General features: G+C 35.4%; 2 protein-coding genes across 9 annotated transcripts in view; both read right to left on the bottom strand.

Annotated features, from left to right (window-relative positions):
• Positions 1-17,232, bottom strand: part of IKKbeta (I-kappaB kinase beta) — a 37,979-nt gene extending 20,747 nt beyond the window's left edge. Inside the window, exons 1-10 of one of the 5 annotated variants that reach the window (XM_069844757.1) lie at positions 17,098-17,232; positions 13,303-13,353; positions 12,289-12,399; positions 11,078-11,201; positions 10,786-10,988; positions 9,540-9,698; positions 7,666-7,781; positions 4,621-4,827; positions 4,395-4,533; positions 655-1,061 (exon numbers count right to left, since the gene is read on the bottom strand). In XM_069844757.1, the coding sequence (XP_069700858.1) occupies positions 655-1,061; positions 4,395-4,533; positions 4,621-4,827; positions 7,666-7,781; positions 9,540-9,698; positions 10,786-10,988; positions 11,078-11,192 (1,346 nt within the window). In that variant the 5' untranslated portion in view covers positions 11,193-11,201; positions 12,289-12,399; positions 13,303-13,353; positions 17,098-17,232. Of the gene's footprint in view, positions 1-654; positions 1,062-4,394; positions 4,534-4,620; positions 4,828-7,665; positions 7,782-9,539; positions 9,699-10,785; positions 10,989-11,072; positions 11,202-12,288; positions 12,400-13,302; positions 13,354-16,620; positions 16,664-17,097 lie in introns of those variants that run through there. The other 4 variants (XM_069844756.1, XM_069844755.1, XM_069844758.1 and 1 more) reach the window with 4 other exon arrangements.
• A 519-nt stretch (positions 17,233-17,751) lies between these two features.
• LOC138713040 (uncharacterized) overlaps positions 17,752-20,851 on the bottom strand; it is a 106,320-nt gene continuing 103,220 nt past the window's right edge. For all 4 annotated transcript variants that reach the window (XM_069844751.1, XM_069844752.1, XM_069844754.1 and 1 more), the window contains exon 24: positions 17,752-18,415. In XM_069844751.1, the coding sequence (XP_069700852.1) occupies positions 17,897-18,415 (519 nt within the window). In that variant the 3' untranslated portion in view covers positions 17,752-17,896. The remainder of the gene's footprint in view (positions 18,416-20,851) is intronic.

The raw sequence follows: 20,851 nt of genomic DNA, 5'->3' as shown, positions 1-20,851 counted from the left end.
CCTCCATGAAGCTGACAGATGAAAGCGCTGGACAAGTCACAATCTTAATAATAAATGTCGGTATTTCAAGCCTCCTTCAGAAAGAGAGTAGCAGTACCTCTTGCTGCAACCAGAAGTCCAATTACTTCACGCTCTTATAGCCGGTAGTTTTGAAGGTAATAGGGAATGGTGGAATTGTAGATATTATTTTTTTTCTTGTATATTTCTGCTGGCTGTTTCTCATTCATTTCGAAACACACAGTAGGATCAATTATGAATCCGGATCTTGTAGATTCCTTCAAAGCTATTTATATCTGTGTGCTGCCATTGATACTTCAATAAGTCGTATGTCAAAAATAACGATTTTTGTTTATTGGTGGTTTTTGTATCTTCTCACAAGAAGTCGTATGTACTGGGTCAATACCTAAACTCGCACAGAGGAGATAAGGCCAATGTGTGAGGTCTCAAAGGCACATGAAAAAATAACAGCTTTTGTGATTCCTGGAAACTTATGCATTTTGACATACGAGCTATTGCACTATCAATGACGATGTACTTCTTCAAAGGTGTCTTATTAAGAACAATGGCTAATTTTAGAATTCGATGACTGTTCACCAAACACGGAAATGTAAGAAGAGATTTGAACTTAACACGTGTGGTTTGCAATATTCTTACAGCTTCAGTCGGTAGGCTTGCAGGAAGTCGTGATACAGCTCCATCTCCTGCTGCAGAAAAAACACGGCATGTCCCCAGGCCCGCTTCTGGTGCACGTACTCCACGAGGGAGCGTGGCTCCTCCATCATCTTGCTGACGGTGGGCGGGATGTGCGGTGTCACCTGCTCCACAGTCAGCACCCCACGCCGGAACACGAAGAGCATGGTGCTCTGAGGGGGCTGTGCCCAGCACTGACAAGCCTCCTGTGTCGTGTCAGGCGGCTGCCCCGATGGCAAGAGCAGTTCTTGACTCTGCATGGACAACCCTGTGTCGCGTTCAATCCACAGCTGCAGTGTCCTCAGCGCTGTTGCGTCATCTATCTCATAGCTCAGGTGCTGGTACGTCGGCACACAGAACACGTTCACGATCTGTCAACATATTACAACATACTTTGGTTATGCTGTAATTGCGACTGCTTTCACATAACTGAAAAGAGTTATTTCTGCCGTATAAAGCTCGAGGTATCTTCTGTCTGTTCCAGTTCCTTTCTTAGGTCTATTCTGAGTAGTAATACAAAATTATATAGAAACTTAACTAATAGAATAAGAAAATTTGGTGAAAACGGAAGCAGTACCATAGACAGGGAGGGCAAGAAGGGACCACCCCATTCCGACAAATTTTTAGCTATCAAAAACATTATCTTTGTTTCCAATGTACTTAGGGTTGCCAGGTTGAACTATCGCCAAACTCAGAGATTTACTATGCTTACAAAATTTATTATTATTGTTATTACTATTATTATTACTATTATTGGGCGTATTATTGTTATTATTATTACTATTATTATTGCTATTATTGGGCGTATTATTATTATTATTATTATTACTATTATTGGGCATATTATTGTTATTATTATTACTATTATTATTGCTATTATTGGGCGTATTATTATTATTATTATTATTGTTAATTTTGGAAATACGTAGAATCTTTTCGTAAATCCAATAATTATCCCACCGAATTATTAATAAATGGGATTCACATTACTGATCAGCAAGAAATTGCTAATGCATTTGCTAATCAATTCAAATCGATTCAAAAACAGCCTAATTCTAATCTCTGTTTGTTGGAGTATAATTCTACTGACTTCTTATCCTTACCTAAAATTACAGTTGAAGACGTTTCATTAGCCATAAAAAAGCTTAAACCTAATAAATCAAAGGGCACTGACGGCATTCCTAATTTTATTATTAAGGGATGTTCTAATATTCTAATACCCGTTTTAACCTTTATATTTAATTTAAGTTTATTAACCGGTACATACCCTATGCTTTGGAAAGAAGCATCCGTTATTCCTATCTTTAAGAATGGTAAAAAAAATGTTGTTTCCAATTATAGACCTATTTCAATATTAAACAATTTCTCAAAAATTTTTGAAAAAATAATCCACAAACATGTTTCATTTTATGTTAAGAATAAAATTAATTCAGCACAACATAGTTTTACTAAAGGTAAATCAACAACTACAAACTTAGTATCCTACCTTAATCTTGTTATGCCTGTTGTTGAAACCCAAGGTCAAATTGACTCAATTTATATCGACTTTAGCAAAGCGTTTGATGTTGTACCTCACAATATTCTGATAAATAAATTAAAAAACTTTGGTCTCTCTTCTAACTACGTGAGCTGGTTTGAAAACTATTTAACTAATAGACAATGTTGTGTTCGTCTTGGTGATTCTCTCTCGGACCCATTTAATTGTTTATGTGGAGTTCCCCAAGGATCTACATTGGGCCCTCTATTATTTTTATTATTTATTGATGACATATGTAAAAGAATAAGTTCAAACTACCTGTTATTTGCTGATGATCTCAAAATCTTTCGCTCAATAAATAGTTCTGCAGATTGCCAAACTCTTCAAAATGATATTAACTCCATTGAACTTTGGTCTGACATTAATGGAATGAAAATTAATGAAAGAAAAACTTTTGTCATTTCGTACTCTCGAAAAACTACTTCCATAAAATTTAATTATTCTCTTAATAACGCCTGTATTATTAGGAAAAATTCTATAAAAGATCTTGGTGTACTACTCGATTCTAAATTATACTTTCACGATCATGTTCAATATATTTATAATCATTCAATAAGAATGCTTGGTTTAATAAGGTCTATAACCTATTCTTTTTCTACTTCTGAGTCACTATTAATTCTATACTCGATTCGGTTAAATTGGAAAATATTCAAAGAAAATTTATTTCCTTATGTGCTTTTCGATATATACCCAATTCCACTGACTTTAACTATGATATTACCTGTAAATATTTTAACTGTTGTAGCCTTTATGCTAGACGTCTAAATCTTGATTATCAATTTTTTTGCAAAGTTATCAAGGGTGATATTGATTGTGAGTCTATCATAAACAATATCAGCCTTCGTATTCCTACAAAAAGTTTAAGATTTCAAAAAATTTTTTATAACCGAAATTCAAAATCACTTTCTCCAGTCTGTAGATGCATAAAATATGCCAATTTGCATGGGCACAATTTAGATCCTTTTAAGGTTTAGTTTCGTTTTGATTATTAGTTTTTACTGTTTGTACTCAATTGTATTCATGTATGTTTTTGTTATTTAAGATATTATTTATTTTTGTTTTGCACCTTTGTATCTTCTGTTTGTGTATTGTGCTGAACTATAATTGGCCTCTGGCTGTTGTTCAGCACACAAATATGAATAATAAATAATAAATAAATAAATAAATTATTATTATTATTATTATTACTATTATTGGGCGTATTATTGTTATTATTACTATTATTATTGCTATTATTGGGCGTATTATTATTATTATTATTATTACTATTATTGGGCGTATTATTGTTATTATTATTAATATTATTATTGCCATTATTGGGCGTATTATTATTATTATTATTATTATTATTATTATTATTATTATTACTACTACTATTATTGGGCGTATTATTGTTATTATTACTATTATTATTGCTATTATTGGGCGTATTATTATTATTATTATTATTACTATTATTGGGCGTATTATTGTTATTATTATTAATATTATTATTGCTATTATTGGGCGTATTATTATTATTATTACTATTATTGGGCGTATTATTGTTATTATTATTATTATTATTATTATTATTATTATTATTATTATTATTGTATTTCATCTCACTGCCATTTCTATCATTCATTCTCATCATCATCTGTTGTTTTGTTTGTATCTTGTGCTAAACTGTAATTGGCCTTGTGCTGTTGTTTCGCACATTAATATTATAAATAAATAAATAAATTATTATTACTATTATTATGGCTATTATTGGGCGTATTATTGTTATTATTATTATTATTATTATTATTATTATTATTATTATTATTATTATATCCATTATAATTAATTATTGTTATATTTCATTTTGTATTGAATGTTAAAGGACCGGTTAAAAATTCAACAATATCGGATTTGATGGATAAATTAATATCTGAAATCGTTGGGGGTGGGGGAAAAGTTTGCAACAAGTTTTCCTAATTTTAATGCCAGATTTGCAGACTTTAGCAATTTATTTCTCCGTCAAACAAAATCCAATCATGGTGAAATTTTTAGACACGGCACAGAAAAATATGCTCTCTTGAATGCATATTAGTTAATTTTTTCAGAGCCTCACATAAAAAAAATTGTAAAATTGTTAAAAATTCGGCAATAATCAAATCTTTGCTGTATTGAGAACACTCACCTTCTTGCTCAGAATGTCTTCTATGAAATCGAAAACAACTATGTCAGGCTCATTATTTTTATTCATGATGCGTCCCCGTTTTGATGCATCCCACTCTAGTAATATCTTGAGCCACTTTTCCATGTGGTACTTCAAACAACTGCAAATAATGAGTGGCAAGTAAGTTCTGTGATTGCTTCCTTACTTCACAAGCCATATGCTTAATTTACAAGTAACTGGACTGCACCTTGAAATGTGGTTTTGGGCAAACAGCTCCTTGCTGAACACAATGCTGCCATCTGATGCCTGGTACGCACATATGTCATCTGAAGACTTCTCCCTCACGTGCGTCATCCATGAGACAGGAGCCATATTGGGCAAGAAGGGGCGCACACCAGTTATTACCTCATGGGACACCAATCCAAGACTCCAATAGTCTACCGAGTAATTGTACCTGTAAGTAATACGGACGATAATGTAATCTCCAGGATGCTCGTCACTTGCAAGAAATCCATATCAGCTGTCAACTCGACATTGGCACATTCAATTTAATCAGTGTGGAATCCCAGGCATGCACACCACGAATTATAGTCCTATCTTCAGCTTTTCTTTTGTGCTTCGTAAATATTGATGTTTTCAGTTTTGCTTGGTCATGGAATTCAATCATCAACTATTTCTTTGTTCATATCCATGACAAATGTCGATTTATTTATTAAAACGGTAACAGAACATTAACAGCACAGTGATAGGCACTTCACGGTCTAATTTATAGGTGATTCACGAGGAAAGGTAAAAAATTTAGGATGTGAATTCTCGAGTCATTCCGAGTCAAAAAGTTCATATGAATATAGGTCAGTTTTCGAACGGTTACGGAGATATGGCTCTTTGATTTCACAGAAACTTCTGAGATTCCATTGTACTAACTCGCATTTAGAGACAGATAACAGACAAATTTAAAGTTTCTATTCACGTATGCATATTCTATGTTTTCGCACATTTTCAATTCATGCGAAGGGAAGAGTTGGAAGAAGATGTGAGTGGTTTTCATAGATCGCACGTGCCGCATATCGTGTTTATTCTTTACATTGTTAAAGCATGAAAACATAGACAACAAAACCATTACGTACCTGGAGCACATCGGGTAGCATTGATAAGCTGTCACTTACAAGGTACTTGCAAACAATGCGCAGAGATGATATCTTTAAATTTACCACTTGAACTCGCCCGTTTGGAAGAGGTGTTGGATAAGTCGAAATAGGAAAGTATGAAATTCTCTGTTCCTACAGCGTGCAAAAATTTCATTCGAGTGATAGCACAGTCTCTAGTACACACAGTTACGAAACTCAATACGTAGGGAATATGCATCCAACGACAGTTGAACTTTAGTTGTTAGCCACTAGGATCACTACTATCGCACAGTCTATTGTTCCTAGTACTCTCAGTTGCTAACTGCTTGGAGCATTGTATCGCGAGAAATGCAAAAATCACCTCAAGCTTCGTGACATATGTACTAGACTGTGATGATTGGCTACTACCACTAAGCGCTGCTGTTGTACAATGGATTCCGCAAAACGCAAGCAAAATATTCTTATGCTCAAATCATCGAGCATGACTTCGTCTTCATATTTGCGATGTTGGCTAAACTGCTGTTCACATCACATGACTCACATGACCACCATTTAAAATTGTCATAAGGTTACGAAAACTTTAGGTATTCTTTACGCCATTATGTATTACGTATTACAATAATTATGAACTGATTAATGTACATTACCGTATTCAATACTAAAAATAAACATTGTACACATTTCAAAACTTTACTTTTAAATATCTATATGAAAATTACTGAACTGTCACACAATAATTCTACCTTTTCACCTTTCTGATAATTCTACTTTTCTGTGGTGTAATAATCATGATGAAGATCTGGAACACATTCTTCTTTACTGTCCATCCATAAACCACAAAAGAAGTAAATTAAAATCATCAGTACCAGTTGCAGAAGACACAGCCCTGCAGTATATACTGACTACACCCCAACTCTGGCTACTAGCAACAGGACATCTATAATGAACACCGATCAAAATACCCCTATTTCTCAAGAAAAACAAAAACTGAATAGACTACAGTGGACTATATGTTGTCAGCAAAGAGCTGGATACATTAAAAAGTTTGACTGATTACAGTGTGTCTTTACATAACCTATAAACGTATTTTTCAATTTTATTTTTATTTTATTGGGTTATTTTACGACGCTGTATCAACATCTGAGGTTATTTGGCGTCTGAATGAAATGAAGGTAATAATGCCGGTGAAATGAGTCCGGGGTCCAGCACCGGAAGTTACCCAGCATTTGCTCGTATTCGGTTGGGGGAAAACCCCGGAAAAAACCTCAACCAGGTAACTTGTTCCGACCGGGATTCGAACCCAGGCCACCTGGTTTCGCGGCCAGACGCGCTGACCGTTACTCCACAGGTGTAAACCGTATTTTTCAATTATCCGGCACTGGCCTTGTGCTACAGTTTCCGGATACGAGGAATTCCATATGCACTCTGAAACTTCACATACAGAAACAGAAGAACATGAAACATATTGCACAAGTTAATTCCATACCACAAGTAAAAACAAACTAAATACACAATTGCATATAAATTCCATGTCCACCAATAAGGCATCTCTCATGAAGCAACTAAGCCAGGAGATAATGGGGTAGGGTAGCCAGTTCCTTTCTCTCCGTACTGCATATATTGCTGACTAGTAACAAAGTTAATTAATCAGACTGGACATGATGATGACACAGCCATTAAGCTGGAACCAAGCCTAATCAGTCTAAAATCTCAACTCTGTGATGATTAAGTAATCTTTCAAACCATCCACAATAATGCACTCTCTTATCACATCGTCTATAATGTTTCAATTCATCACGGGATTTAATATGCATGCCACTTAATTTTTTTCATTGCTTTCTGTGCTGTTCAAACAGATGTTTGTTTGTTTCTTTGTTGTGTTAATTTTTTCATAGATTTTGAAAGAGTTTTAAGCTTTCTATCTAAATATATTCAAAATTTGTCTTTTATTATAAATGTGGGCCTACCACATCTTGAGGAATTATTTCAACGCAATTGAACACTCAACAAGAAGAAAATGTTGGACGTCCCTCACTACACAGTGCAGGCAAATGCAAAAGTCTCAAATCATATTTCATTAAGCACCTCACTGCACAAACCGATAATTGTATTATCATAAACATGGCAACAGACAACACAGCAGCATGAAGGGTGTTACCACGCACGTTTTGCTCATGAAGAGTTCTGGCGCCAAGTACTGCAGAGTGCCCACGAAGGAGGTGCAGATGCTGCTCTGGTCCAACTCCTTGGCATAGCCCAAGTCTATTAGTTTGTACACAATCTGCAACACATTCAATACACGTAATACCACAGTGTTAGTGTAACAACACATGTAAATAAGAGTATTGTTCACTCCGACTATTTTTAAAAGTGTGAGCGCTGTCTTTAGTATTTGTCATGATTGAATTTAATGACAAAGACCACTCGCATGCTATGTGAAACAACATAATACCACTTATCACTCATTATTTATACAGAAGTCCCCATGTATAAGCATACTTACAGTAACACATTCCTGACTGCGCCATGCAGAGACAGCATACTGCCTTACCAATAATCCAGGATGTACCTTGTTTTCTGCCTTGCCAATAATCCAGGATGTACCTTGTTTTCTGCCTTGCCAATACTCCAGGATGTACCTTGTTTTCTGCCTTACCAATAATCCAGGATGTACCTTGTTTTCTGCCTTACCAATAATCCAGGATGTACCTTGTTTTCTGCCTTGCCAATAATCCAGGATGTACCTTGTTTTCTGCCTTACCAATACTCCAGGATGTACCTTGTTTTCTGCCTTACCAATACTCCAGGATGTACCTTGTTTTCTGCCTTACCAATACTCCAGGATGTACCTTGTTTTCTGCCTTACCAATAATCCAGGATGTACCTTGTTTTCTGCCTTACCAATACTCCAGGATGTACCTTGTTTTCTGCCTTGCCAATAATCCAGGATGTACCTTGTTTTCTGCCTTACCAATAATCCAGGATGTACCTTGTTTTCTGCCTTACCAATAATCCAGGATGTACCTTGTTTTCTGCCTTGCCAATAATCCAGGATGTACCTTGTTTTCTGCCTTACCAATACTCCAGGATGTACCTTGTTTTCTGCCTCACCAATACTCCAGGATGTACCTTGTTTTCTGCCTTACCAATACTCCAGGACGTACCTTGTTTTCTGCCTTACCAATAATCCAGGATGTACCTTGTTTTCTGCCTTGCCAATAATCCAGGATGTACCTTGTTTTCTGCCTTACCAATACTCCAGGATGTACCTTGTTTTCTGCCTTACCAATACTCCAGGATGTACCTTGTTTTCTGCCTTACCAATACTCCAGGACGTACCTTGTTTTCTGCCTTACCAATAATCCAGGATGTACCTTGTTTTCTGTCTTACCAATACTCCAGGATGTACCTTGTTTTCTGCCTTACCAATACTCCAGGATGTACCTTGTTTTCTGTCTTACCTATACTCCAGGACGTACCTTGTTTTCTGCCTTACCAATACTCCAGGACGTACCTTGTTTTCTGCCTTACCAATACTCCAGGATGTACCTTGTTTTCTGCCTTACCAATACTCCAGGATGTACCTTGTTTTCTGTCTTATCAATACTCCAGGATGTACCTTGTTTTCTGTCTTCCCAATACTCCAGGACGTATTTTGTTTTCTGTCTTACCAATACTCCAGGATGTACCTTGTTTTCTGCCTTACCAATACTCCAGGACGTACCTTGTTTTCTGCCTTACCAATACTCCAGGATGTACCTTGTTTTCTGCCTTACCAATACTCCAGGATGTACCTTGTTTTCTGTCTTACCAATACTCCAGGATGTACCTTGTTTTCTGTCTTACCAATACTCCAGGACGTATTTTGTTTTCTGTCTTACCAATACTTCAGGACGTACCTTGTTTTTTGTCTAACTAGTACTCCAGGACGTGCCTTGTTTTCTGTGTTACCAGTACTTCAGGACGTGCCTTGTTTTCTGTGTTACCAGTACTCCAGGACGTGTCTTGTTTTCTGTCTCACTAGTACTTCAGGACGTACCTTGCCCTCCGTCTGCTGCAGCACGATGTTCTCAGGCTTCAGGTCTCTGTGCGTGATCTTCTTGTAGTGCAGATAATGAACAGCACTCTTCACATCCGAAATCAGAGCACGCACTTCTGGCTCACGCAGCCCACAACAGTTTTCACTTCTGTTCAAAACCTGAGTACAACAGAAGAATATGATCTTAATATAAATGAAACAAAGTCTCTTCAGTGCATTCATACGTTCGACAGAAAGAGCACTAATTAACAGCTGTAACCTGTGTGAATTCACTAACTCACATCTCATAACAGCACGTTATGAAACAGAAAAGAATGGTATTTCGATGTGTCTGACAGTTATGATGCCATATCTTCAAACATTTTCTGAAATTCCAGCGCTTAGGAGATTTAGTTTGTTCTATTAAATCAAAGGCAATTTGTAGCACTAGAATATAAAAAATAACAAGCTCTTTAGACAGCACTACATTACACAATTCATGGATTTACGTAAAAACTGAGACACAAATATTTTATATACATTCATTCATAGTTTTCTACCCAACAGCAGGTATTTCACTGCAAACCCAGTATTCTCCAATCTTTCCTATTTTCTGCCTTCCTCTTGTCTCTGCAAATGTCGTCTATCATCTGATATCTTATTTACAGTATTTCCTCGCGTAATTTGCGCTCCCGTGTATTTTGCGCACCCTACTTTTTAAGGGATTATTTTGAACTTTATTTTTGCTCCGTGTATTTTGCGCACACATTTTACGTACATATTTTTTTCAGTGTAGTAGGGATTTTCCTTCCCTACAGTCCATCGTAGGTCATTCACCAGCAACTGAAGTACCTGCTTCAGAAAGAAACCCCAACATCCCATTACTTTAACAATGCTTGTCCTTGGTAGAGACAAGTTACCGGTATAGAAAATTAGCCCTACCGTAAATACTTACCTATACATATACTAATTGAGATAAACTCAGAACAGGACCTCTTATTTGAAAAATCAGCATATTTTACGCACTCCAATTTTTCAGTGGCCAAAGTTAATTAAAAAGTGCGCAAATTACGCGAGCAAATACGGTAGTCTCCGCAAATGATCCATATACTATGTTAATGTCGTCTATCATCTGATGTCTTCTTCTACCCTTGAAATCTTTTCCCGTTCACCATTCCTTCCAGTGCATGCTACAGTAGACAGTTTCTTCTCAGCCAGTGACCCAACCAATTCCTTTCTCAATTTCCTGAGACTGCTGCTTTCTTACCTGTCTGAGATCGCCTTTAGAGCAGAACTCCATGCACATCAACGGCAGCTTGGAGCGCAGAGACGTCAGGTCAGATGGAACTGGAATCGCCTTCACAACATTAGGGTGGTTGAGCCGCTGCATGATCTCTACCTCCTTGGACCACCTTTCTTTGTGCTTCTCTGTCAGAATCGCATCTGTGCCAGTTCTGCATTTCTTCAAGGCTGCAAGTGGCAATGTAACAATTCAGTACGATATGCATAGACTTCTCAACTGAATTGAATATGCTTGAAGATATCAAGCTATACCTCACCAATCATCTCATCTTTGACCTTGTGCCTCCAGAGGGTGACCTGGCCGAAGCCGCCGCTACCCAGCACTCTCTCCCTCACCCAGTTCCCTACCTCCAGTGGCTCGTCAGCAGCCATATTGCACTTCTGCAAAAAATTAATACACAGAATTTCTACCTTAGTGTCAGAGATTTTAGTTTTGGCACAATGTCACATATGCATGAACAGCAAGATCCGTTCTGATAAATCTCTGTAAGTACTACTTCTGGTTCTTCCAAAAAAAATTCCAAAAGCCCCCGATTTTTGCTCCAAAAATTAAAACACTTAGAAAAAATGAGCGGAAAGCGTTCAAATTTCGGGAAAGTCCAAGAGAAAAAAATCGGAAAACTCCATTTTCGCAAGTAAATTCAAAGTATAAAAAATTCACAAAAACAAACAACATTTATAGACAACTTGAAACGTACATTTCAATAAATTTAGGAATGCAGTTATATTGTCAGACTCCAAAGCAGCTATTCTATCAATAGTCTCTAAACACACACCTTCATCTCAAACAGCAGAAATAACTAAAATGCTCTCTCAATTAATATCACTCAATAAAAGAATTGTTTTCCAATGGATACCATCCCATTGTGGAATCCTGGGAAACGAGAATGTGGATGCTTTAGCAAAGAAGGGCAGCACTGCTCCTTCCAGATCTGTTACTAAATCTACGTATTACTCTGTGAAGAGATTTATTAAATCTACATACTTAGACTTCAGCAAAGAAAATTTGATAACACAATCCCAAGGGAAAAAATGGAACTCTCTGCATCAAAATCCACAGTTAATTCCCGATTTACCACGAAAATCGTCTGTAGCTGCATTTAGATTGGCAACAGGCCATGATTGTTTGGCCAAACACCTGCATAGAATTGGAATATATCAGTCCCCTAACTGCCCATTGTGCAACTCAAACCAAGAAATGGATTCGGAACACCTCAAAATCTGTGCTTCAGTGGCTGGTCATGATAATATCTTTGAAAAATATTGGAGTGCAAGAGGTCAAATGACTTTATTGTCAAAAGCCTGGCATTAGAAAACAACAACATTTCAATTTATAGTAACGATCAATTAAAGCGACAATAAATAAATTGAAAAAAATAACGGTCAACTTATGATTCCTAAACTAATATAATCTAACCTAACCTAAATCAACGATGAAACAGTTCAATAACTAACTGCGATCACTTACCTTACATTAGTGAAGAGGTGGATACATTTCTCCCACTTTCATGAAAAAATAACCACAGTTTGATGAGCAATACCAAGCTCTTTCTTAAGATACTCGTAACATGGAGGATCACTGTCAACCAGTAACAAACAAACAAACAGACTGTTTGAACAGTTAAACAAACATAAGCAAAAAGTGTTTTTATAAACTAAAAGACAAAAATTACACCGCTTCATTTTCTTCTTATTTCTACTAACTAACTTCTAACATCTAAATAAGTTAGATTTCCAATTTGCCTTCTAACTTGAATCACAATTTTCATATATGTATTTATCACACAAAACACTGTGACCAAACAAAAATCCACGCAGATCTTCTTCATCCTTACATAACCATATACATTCTGTAGCACGTATATTGCAACCTGCACACAAACCACTATCACGAGACGTAGAACACGCACCTTCCATTCTCACAACTAATGTCAAAATGGCAGACAGAAAATGAAAACAATCTAATATCGAATTAATGTGACGTCATCAAATATCAACCTATATGTCCCCCTCGCGACATGATCTTGCATGAAATTATTAATGAAAACCTAAACAAACCAAATCTAACCTTCGTATATGCAAAATTTGTAACCAGACAATGAAGGGAACAGTTTGATTTGATCTGGAATGTACACACGAAAATAAATTCAAGTAAAGATGATGCCACGCTGACACTTCATTATAGCTCAGCGCATGCATCACATCGCAACAGTTCCTGTCCTCTTTTACACATCGAAAATATAAATGGCTGACCACCACTTCCAATCGACCGATATCCCTAAGTACGTAAACATAATCAAATCAAAACTACAATTGATTTCTGCTCACTTTTTCTAAGCGTTTTCACATTAGAAATAATAATCAAAAAGTTTTAAAACATTAATTTCATAAAAAACTAAAACCAGTACTTATAGAAAATTACTCCTATTTTCTATCCTCCGAAAAACTGAACCCAATACAAGAGAAAAAAATACGATCTCACATTTCAGACGCCAGATTCCAAAATGGCTCACGGTTTCCAAATGGAATATCACTGTAACAAGAAACAAGAAAAAGAATTTCACACTAATATTCTGCTTATAATAAATACAGCTATGACATCACATCTTAACAACCATGAAATTTTATTATCACAATTACAATAATTACAATCAGGAAACTATAAAAATACATATTCCATATAATAAAAACAAAAATACATTAAGAAACTATTATATACATCAAACAAAAATGAGCATGTCAAATATTTAAACAAAACAGAAACATAAATTAAAGAATTTACCCCCATATGAGCAAACACTCGTGGTCAGTTCAAAACCGCACTGTAGATAAGCAGAAAGAAGAAGACAAAATAAACAATTAATATAATAAAATAGCACAATTGCAAAAACAAGAGCCTATATGATAAAAAGCAATCACAATTGAAAAATGTTATACCAGTAACCAATATTCACAAGTATATAAGACTAACATTTAGCAAATAATTATCTAACCCTATGTTAAGTTCCCTTAATAATTTCTTTAATTTTAAGTTCAAATTTAATCGTACTTTAGTTAGTTAAAACAGTGTACTGAGAAATTAATTTGTTATATAGTTTTAAGCCACAGCTGAAGTTGGAACGAACAACAAAAGTTTGCCACAGTTTTGTGTAGGATACAAATGAAATAAATTCACAGCCTCCCAGTTGCTATAATGTGTGTGATAACCATACATATCATTTTTCAGCTTCACGTTTCTATCTTGGCCACAAACTGAGAGAATAAAACTTATTTATAAGCTGTGGCCAAATTGCCATTACAATTAAGTGAAAAGTTTTTGTTCCGTAGCTAACTCATCACTAACAATAAGGAATAAAGAGAAGGACTCGATGTTCTCCAAGTTTTTTACCCAAATAATTTTGAAAATATTCTGGATGTCTATATTACACGATTAATCCAGAATATTAATTAAAACATTAAAAATGTTTAGACTCTTTGACAGTAGGCTACAATTACCTATCTAGAACAAACAGGTGTCCGTTATTCAACTATTTTGAGAACAATCACGCATATGCTACTATTACAAAAATATGTAATGACAATCTTAATATATTTTAGTAATATTTGATAGTTTTCATAATTCATATTATTGCTTTCAATGTATTATTCATTGGTTACCCTAGTAATATTTACTTGCATAAGCAACAATTATTTTTTGTATTAATTTTTTTTTATACTTCGAAGACCACTTCACACAATGAACAGACTAGGAAAATATTACTAAGCTTACTTGTTGCTCCATAGGTACAATGTTAGATTCCCTCAACAATTTTCTATATTTAACGTTTTGTTAACAGAAAATTTTGTTCAACAGTGAACACAATGCTACAATATGTATTAAACATAACACCAAAACAGTTATTAAGCAGCCCTCATCAATCTAACCTGGCGCAAAAAGTTCCACATGCAACAGTTTTTGCTCTAAGAAATATCAGAAAGGATATGGATGTTATCTTTTTAATAGACGCAGATTTACTGCAGCGACACCAATGCAATGTGCTGACTTTGGTGTCTCAACTTCAACTTATAAAAATTACCACAGAAAACATTAAGTATTAAAATTGTAATGTCACTTCTACATATTATGCACAACAAGGGTGCGAATTAACAGGAGTGATGGGGGGATTTCCCCCCTGTTGCAAAGCTATCCTCCTCTCATAAATTCATATTAACATCCCTGCCAGGGATAACTTCTATCCCCCCTCACAAAATATAATTGTTTTAATAAGAGTATACTTTATAATATTGATGTATTATCACTGGCAACTGACAACAATCAATAACTTAGGAATTACACATCTTATCTTAAACACGCTCATGGATATAATTATTATTATTATAATCAAGATGCAAGACAAACTCTGTGCGACCAAGCGTTGTGCCGTATCGAATGAGGATAATAATAATTTTATGTCAGGGGCGTATTTTGCGGGCTACCGGCGGTAGCCCAAGGAAATTACAAAAGAAAAAGTTTATAATATAACATAATGTAATAATTTTGTATTATTAATTTTACCATAGTAATCAAAATTAAAGTAATTGTTAGATATATTTTGTGTAATAATAGGGTCAGCGGTAGCCCAAACCCTTTAACCAGTATACGCCACTGTTTTATGTGTGGTATTTTCTATCTAGGATTCTATCCCCCCTCCTTCAGAAATCTTAATTCGCACCCTGTGCATAACACATTGAAAAACTACATTCAGACTACACAACTTTTAGGCCTCCAATGAAACCCTAGAATTTCTGACGATCAGATTTACTACAAACCTATTTCTGCCAACATTTTATTTTTCTTAAGAACCGAGGAAACTCTAGTCACAAAACAATTTGACCCAGAATATGAAGGAAGTTGGCCTGTACATATTTTGAATTTCCTGGTGATGGAAACGTTGCAAAAATGTACACAATTTGTTTCTTTACATAGAAAAACCCTGAAATTCGCTCTCGAGCTTTTCTTGCATTTGCAATATTCTTCATAATAGCTACATATCAAGGCTGAAATTTTCATGTCGTCAATCTCAAGACTTTGTATAGTTTCAAACGTTGGAAAGATTTTTCTAAATAATTTAGGCTAGACCTAGCATTTTGGAAAAAAAAAAAAAAAAAAAAAAAAAAATGGGAAAATTTCAGTATACGGATTCCTCACCGACAATTATATCTTAAAATACTAAAAATAGCAGATGCGTGCGTTTGTCAAATGCATATCATCATGCTTACGAAAAGGCACTTTTCAGTGCCAATAATTTATTTTGTATGCACAGGGTTGGAATTCTGAAGTAAGAGGGAAAGGAATGAATCCGTGTTGTGAAAGTTATCCATAGCTAACATAACATGGCCGCTTCTAACCTAACCTACGAAATTTTACAAAACATTAACAGCTCTGATGACTGACAGTAAATGGTAGTATAAAGCATAGCTGGATGGAAGTCACACAAGACGTGGAGAAATACTGGATAGAAACGGTATCGCGAAAGTAAACAAGTACGTAAAAATCCTATAGGTTACAATAGGCCCCGTTGCTAACCCTGAGGCGTGTTTAATAATTCAATAAAAATATTAGTATTGCAAACCAAAAATAATGGACACCGCAGAGAAAATGTCTTTATTAATGGGTTATAAATTTCACTTTTAACGCCCACTCATAATAATAATAATAATAATAATAATAATAATAATAATAAATGCACTGAGCCCGCAGAAAGCTCTACAAAACTTAAACCTGGATACACAGCAAGGGAAGTTAATTGGATATACGTACATGCAATTTCGAACAATTGGACTCGAGAATCTTGCCATCTATACTGCAAAAATAACATACACAATATTTAAAGTGTTCCGTCTGGTGAATACTACGATTGAGACATTCCATTAATACTTACTTGTCAAGATTCAGATTGCAAAAATAATATACAGCCTCTTTTCAAAATTTCATTTATACCGTGATAATGCAGCTGTAATCTACACTACATTTAATAATATACTGAAACAGTCGATCTCTTTGAGAGTAAATCGAATGTCTTTCAATTAAGAAATAATGAAGCATATGAAAAATGGTTTGACATTGAATAAATGTATAATTTATTATTAACATTGTTTTCAATTTCACACAATTCTGAATATCTGTACAAATCTAGACGAGAATTTGAAGTAGATATATAGGTTAGGAGTGTTGATATCTCTTTATTTTTTGTTTAATAATAAGTAGTGTTACATTTCCATAAAAAGAAAAACTTACATTTGATTTCCAAATAGCGTATAATTTCTTAAAAACTACTACACTTCTCCACTTTGATACATTCCACTCATGTATTGCTCATTACCACTGTGGATTAACTGGAACAGCTGTTTAAGAAGTACATTCACATATTACAAACTGGTTATCATGGAGCTACATACTTACTATCAACTACAAAGTTTGCAAATCTCATTCTTGCTAAAGGAAAACAGCTGCATGGAGTGCTTTCCAGAATCCGATGAAGTAAGCCTTCACAGCCTTCTTGACCTCTACAATGCCTGTACTATTACAATTACTATGTATCATTCAGAAGGCCGTGTATACAGGCAAATGTAAAATCGGCCATATTGGTATGGGCAAATTCTAAATAAAAAACTCCCTTCAATGCATTTTTTTTTTTTTCGTACAGCATTTACTACAGGTTAGTAAACATCCATACATTAATTTCTTACAACTTGTAAAATAACTCGCATAACATGAACATAGCATTAATTTAGAGCCTTTCAATGTAAAGCCAAAACGTACAAAAAAAAAAAAATATTAAACAATATGGCCCCCAAAAAAGAATTTACTCCCTACATAATGGAGTGGGAGGGAGCACAGGAATACTCAACTACAACTCCATATTGATTACTTGAAATGAACATCCTGATATTTGCTATTGTCTGCAATGTAGACGTCAAACTATTTAATGTTGATACCAATAGAAACAAATCAGCTGCAGCTAGAGTCTACATCGCACAATTTCGTTCTCTTAAGTCTTTATTTCGTAATCTCCAATTCACAAGCAAAACATGAATTATCTGTCACTGGATTGAGCCTGTCCTGTTCGCAACTTCTTTACTGGAGTAGAGTCAATTCCGCGAGTACTATGTCTTTCAATTCTTTTATTTTTTAGGAACAACATTGTGTTGTTTCTCTTCCCATCATCTCCCAAAGAGCTCACAGGTGCTGCACTGTCCACTTCCATGGAGATTTGCCCCTGTCCCTCCCCATCTATCTCCTCGTCACTTTCTGGGTAGTTCACTAATTTTCGTTTATTATCACCTCCACCCAACTTGTCAGGGCTCAAATTCGTCAGAGGCGAACTGTGTCCACTGCTGTTCCCCACATTCGACTCTGTCATATCCGACTCCTCCTCTTCTTCCTCATCCTCCTCCTCGTCATCTTCCTCTTCCTCCTCTTCTTCATCTTCCTCCTCGTCGTCCTCATCCTCCTCTTCATAGTCGTCCTCCTCTGTACACGTGAACACCAAGCCACCTTCCACAGTCTCGTCTTGAGAATGCATTTCCATGGACGTGTCACACATGCCATCCTCCTGCAAGCATCAACTACCGCTTTAACTTCCATCCAAAACCTCCTTACCCTACACACAATAAATGTAGTTTAATTAGTCTGAAAAAAACTCGTATTATTCAATGTTGCTTATGGATATTATATTTATGCGCAAATGCAATTTACAATGCCTGTTGAATTAGGTAATTGTGCATTTTAATTTTCAAAGACAATAGTGTCCGACAGCTTCTAATACCAGAAGAAAGAAGATTCCAGATTTGAGAGGTGATTGTGAAAGACTGAGAGTAACAGCATGTTCTGTGCTTAGATATGAGAATAATAGTTTCTTGTTGAAACTAGATGTCAAAGTTGTGAAGATATCAGAGATTCTGAAACCAACATGACAGGTAAACTGACCACGAAGTTCAGGCACAAATGTGATGTGGGTAGATAAGTGCATTTATCTTCAAGTAATCACAATAGTGAATACAGTTCACTCCAGATAATTTGCACAAACTTCTGTGAAATATCTAAAAACTGCAAAATTTATTACAGTATTATTTGAAGTCCAATAAAAGTTATTCTGACAGGTTTAATTACTAAAATACGCTTCAAATCAAGTGCAAAATGTGAAACAGTGCAAAACATTATACAGTAGCTAATGCAGTGAAATAGAATCTTACATCAAGAAACACAAGTTTTACAAAATATCAGAAGACACTTCAGTTCAACAAAATAACCAGTCGTCTTTTTTATTTCTTAAAGGATTGTTCACTTTGTCTGATTTTAGATCGCAAATTTCTTAAGAAAACAATATCTATAAACGAAAAGTCATCACAATTTTCCATATACGACAGAAGTGTGTCTGAAGTGACACTAGCTTGGGTGTGTGCAACTTCGTAACTTTCTGGCTTCTTCCTCGCGCTCTTCGTCATCTATGTCATCCTTTACACCAGTGTGCCTTCGAAGGTGAAAGGTGTGACGCGACAATTAATTAAAATTAAAAAATGATGCCTTAACAAAACATGCCCAATCCCCGAGTGTGCTGTGTATGACGAACAACTCAGTAGTGCTGCTTTGATTCCCAATAAATTGAAATTACATTTGTTAACAAAATATTCCTTTCTGCCAAGCAAAGATGTGAATTATTTTCGTCTGTTGTTGGAACAAAAGAAAGAAAAACAAAAACAAGTGAAGATCAAGACGACTTCGGTAAGTGTTTCACAAAAAAATACAGGAAGCTAGCTGTAAGGTAGCCGAAATTACCGTGAAGACCAAAAAAATGCACGATAGCCGAAACGTTGTTAATGCCTGCCTGTAAAGGTATGGTGAAAATAATTCTGGATTCAGAAGCTGCTAGTGAAATTTAAAAAATTTCTCTCTTTGCTGACACAATTAGCCGCCGAGTTAGTGACACCGAAGATATTATGAAGGAGAAAAGAAAGAGCAGCCAGAAGTTCTCACTTCAGATCGATGAGTCCACCGATATTAGCAGCCCCAAAATACGCGGCTTTTTTCCGTTTTGTGTCAGGAGATGGGATCAGAGCACACTACACTCCTTCTACGTAGAGAAGTGCGATGGTTATCACGAGGTAAAGTGTTAGCACGAATGTTTGAACTTAAAGAGGAGATACTGGCATTTTTTACTGTTGAGGGGCATGAGTATGCAGATTTATTTGCAGATGATCAATGGGTATCTAAGTTGGTATATCTTTCCGATATTTTCGTACATTTGAATGAACTTAACAGAAAAATGCAAGGTAGGAACGAAAATATTCTGACTAGTACGGATAAGATTCAAGGACTTGTGAATAAACTGAATTTGTGGATACAGATTATTGAAAATGGTTCGTTTGAAATGTTCCCAACTGTATGGCCCCTTGCTGACGGTAATAAAGTGTTGGACTTAATTAAATAACATTTAGTAATCTTGCAGCAGAAGTTAAAGGATTATTTTGGAGAGAGTGTTCCAGATTTCGACTGGGTTCGTGATCCATTCATTGTGGATTCAAAACATCTTCCGAATAATATACTCATGCAAGAGGAACTGGCAGATTTAAAAGCAGATAAAACATTGAAATTAAAACTTCTCGAAGTGCCTTTGGAAACATTTTGGTTGTCAATAAGGAGTGAATACCAGGCTATCTCCGAAATGGCATTTAATATATTATTGTCATTTTCAACTACATATATGTGTGAACTGCGCCTCTCGATGTTAACTGAAATTAAAACATCAAAGAGGGAGAGACAAATCTATCGATGAAATGAGACTTGCACTGTTAACGATTTCGCTACGGATCACCCATCTGTGTGCAGCTAAGAGGCCCAAGAGTCACATTGAAGGTATGAGCAGAGTTATTTACTTTAATATTAGTAATAGAATCGTGTATTTTGTACAGTGAATTAAAGTTCATAAATTGTTAAGAAATGCAAGAGTTGATTTTAAGATAATGATGACAATATTAATAATAAATAATAA

Source organism: Periplaneta americana, chromosome 14, assembly GCF_040183065.1.
Source record: "Periplaneta americana isolate PAMFEO1 chromosome 14, P.americana_PAMFEO1_priV1, whole genome shotgun sequence".
Classification (NCBI taxonomy): domain Eukaryota; kingdom Metazoa; phylum Arthropoda; class Insecta; order Blattodea; family Blattidae; genus Periplaneta; species Periplaneta americana.
This window is presented reverse-complemented; position numbering and strand designations above follow the sequence as displayed.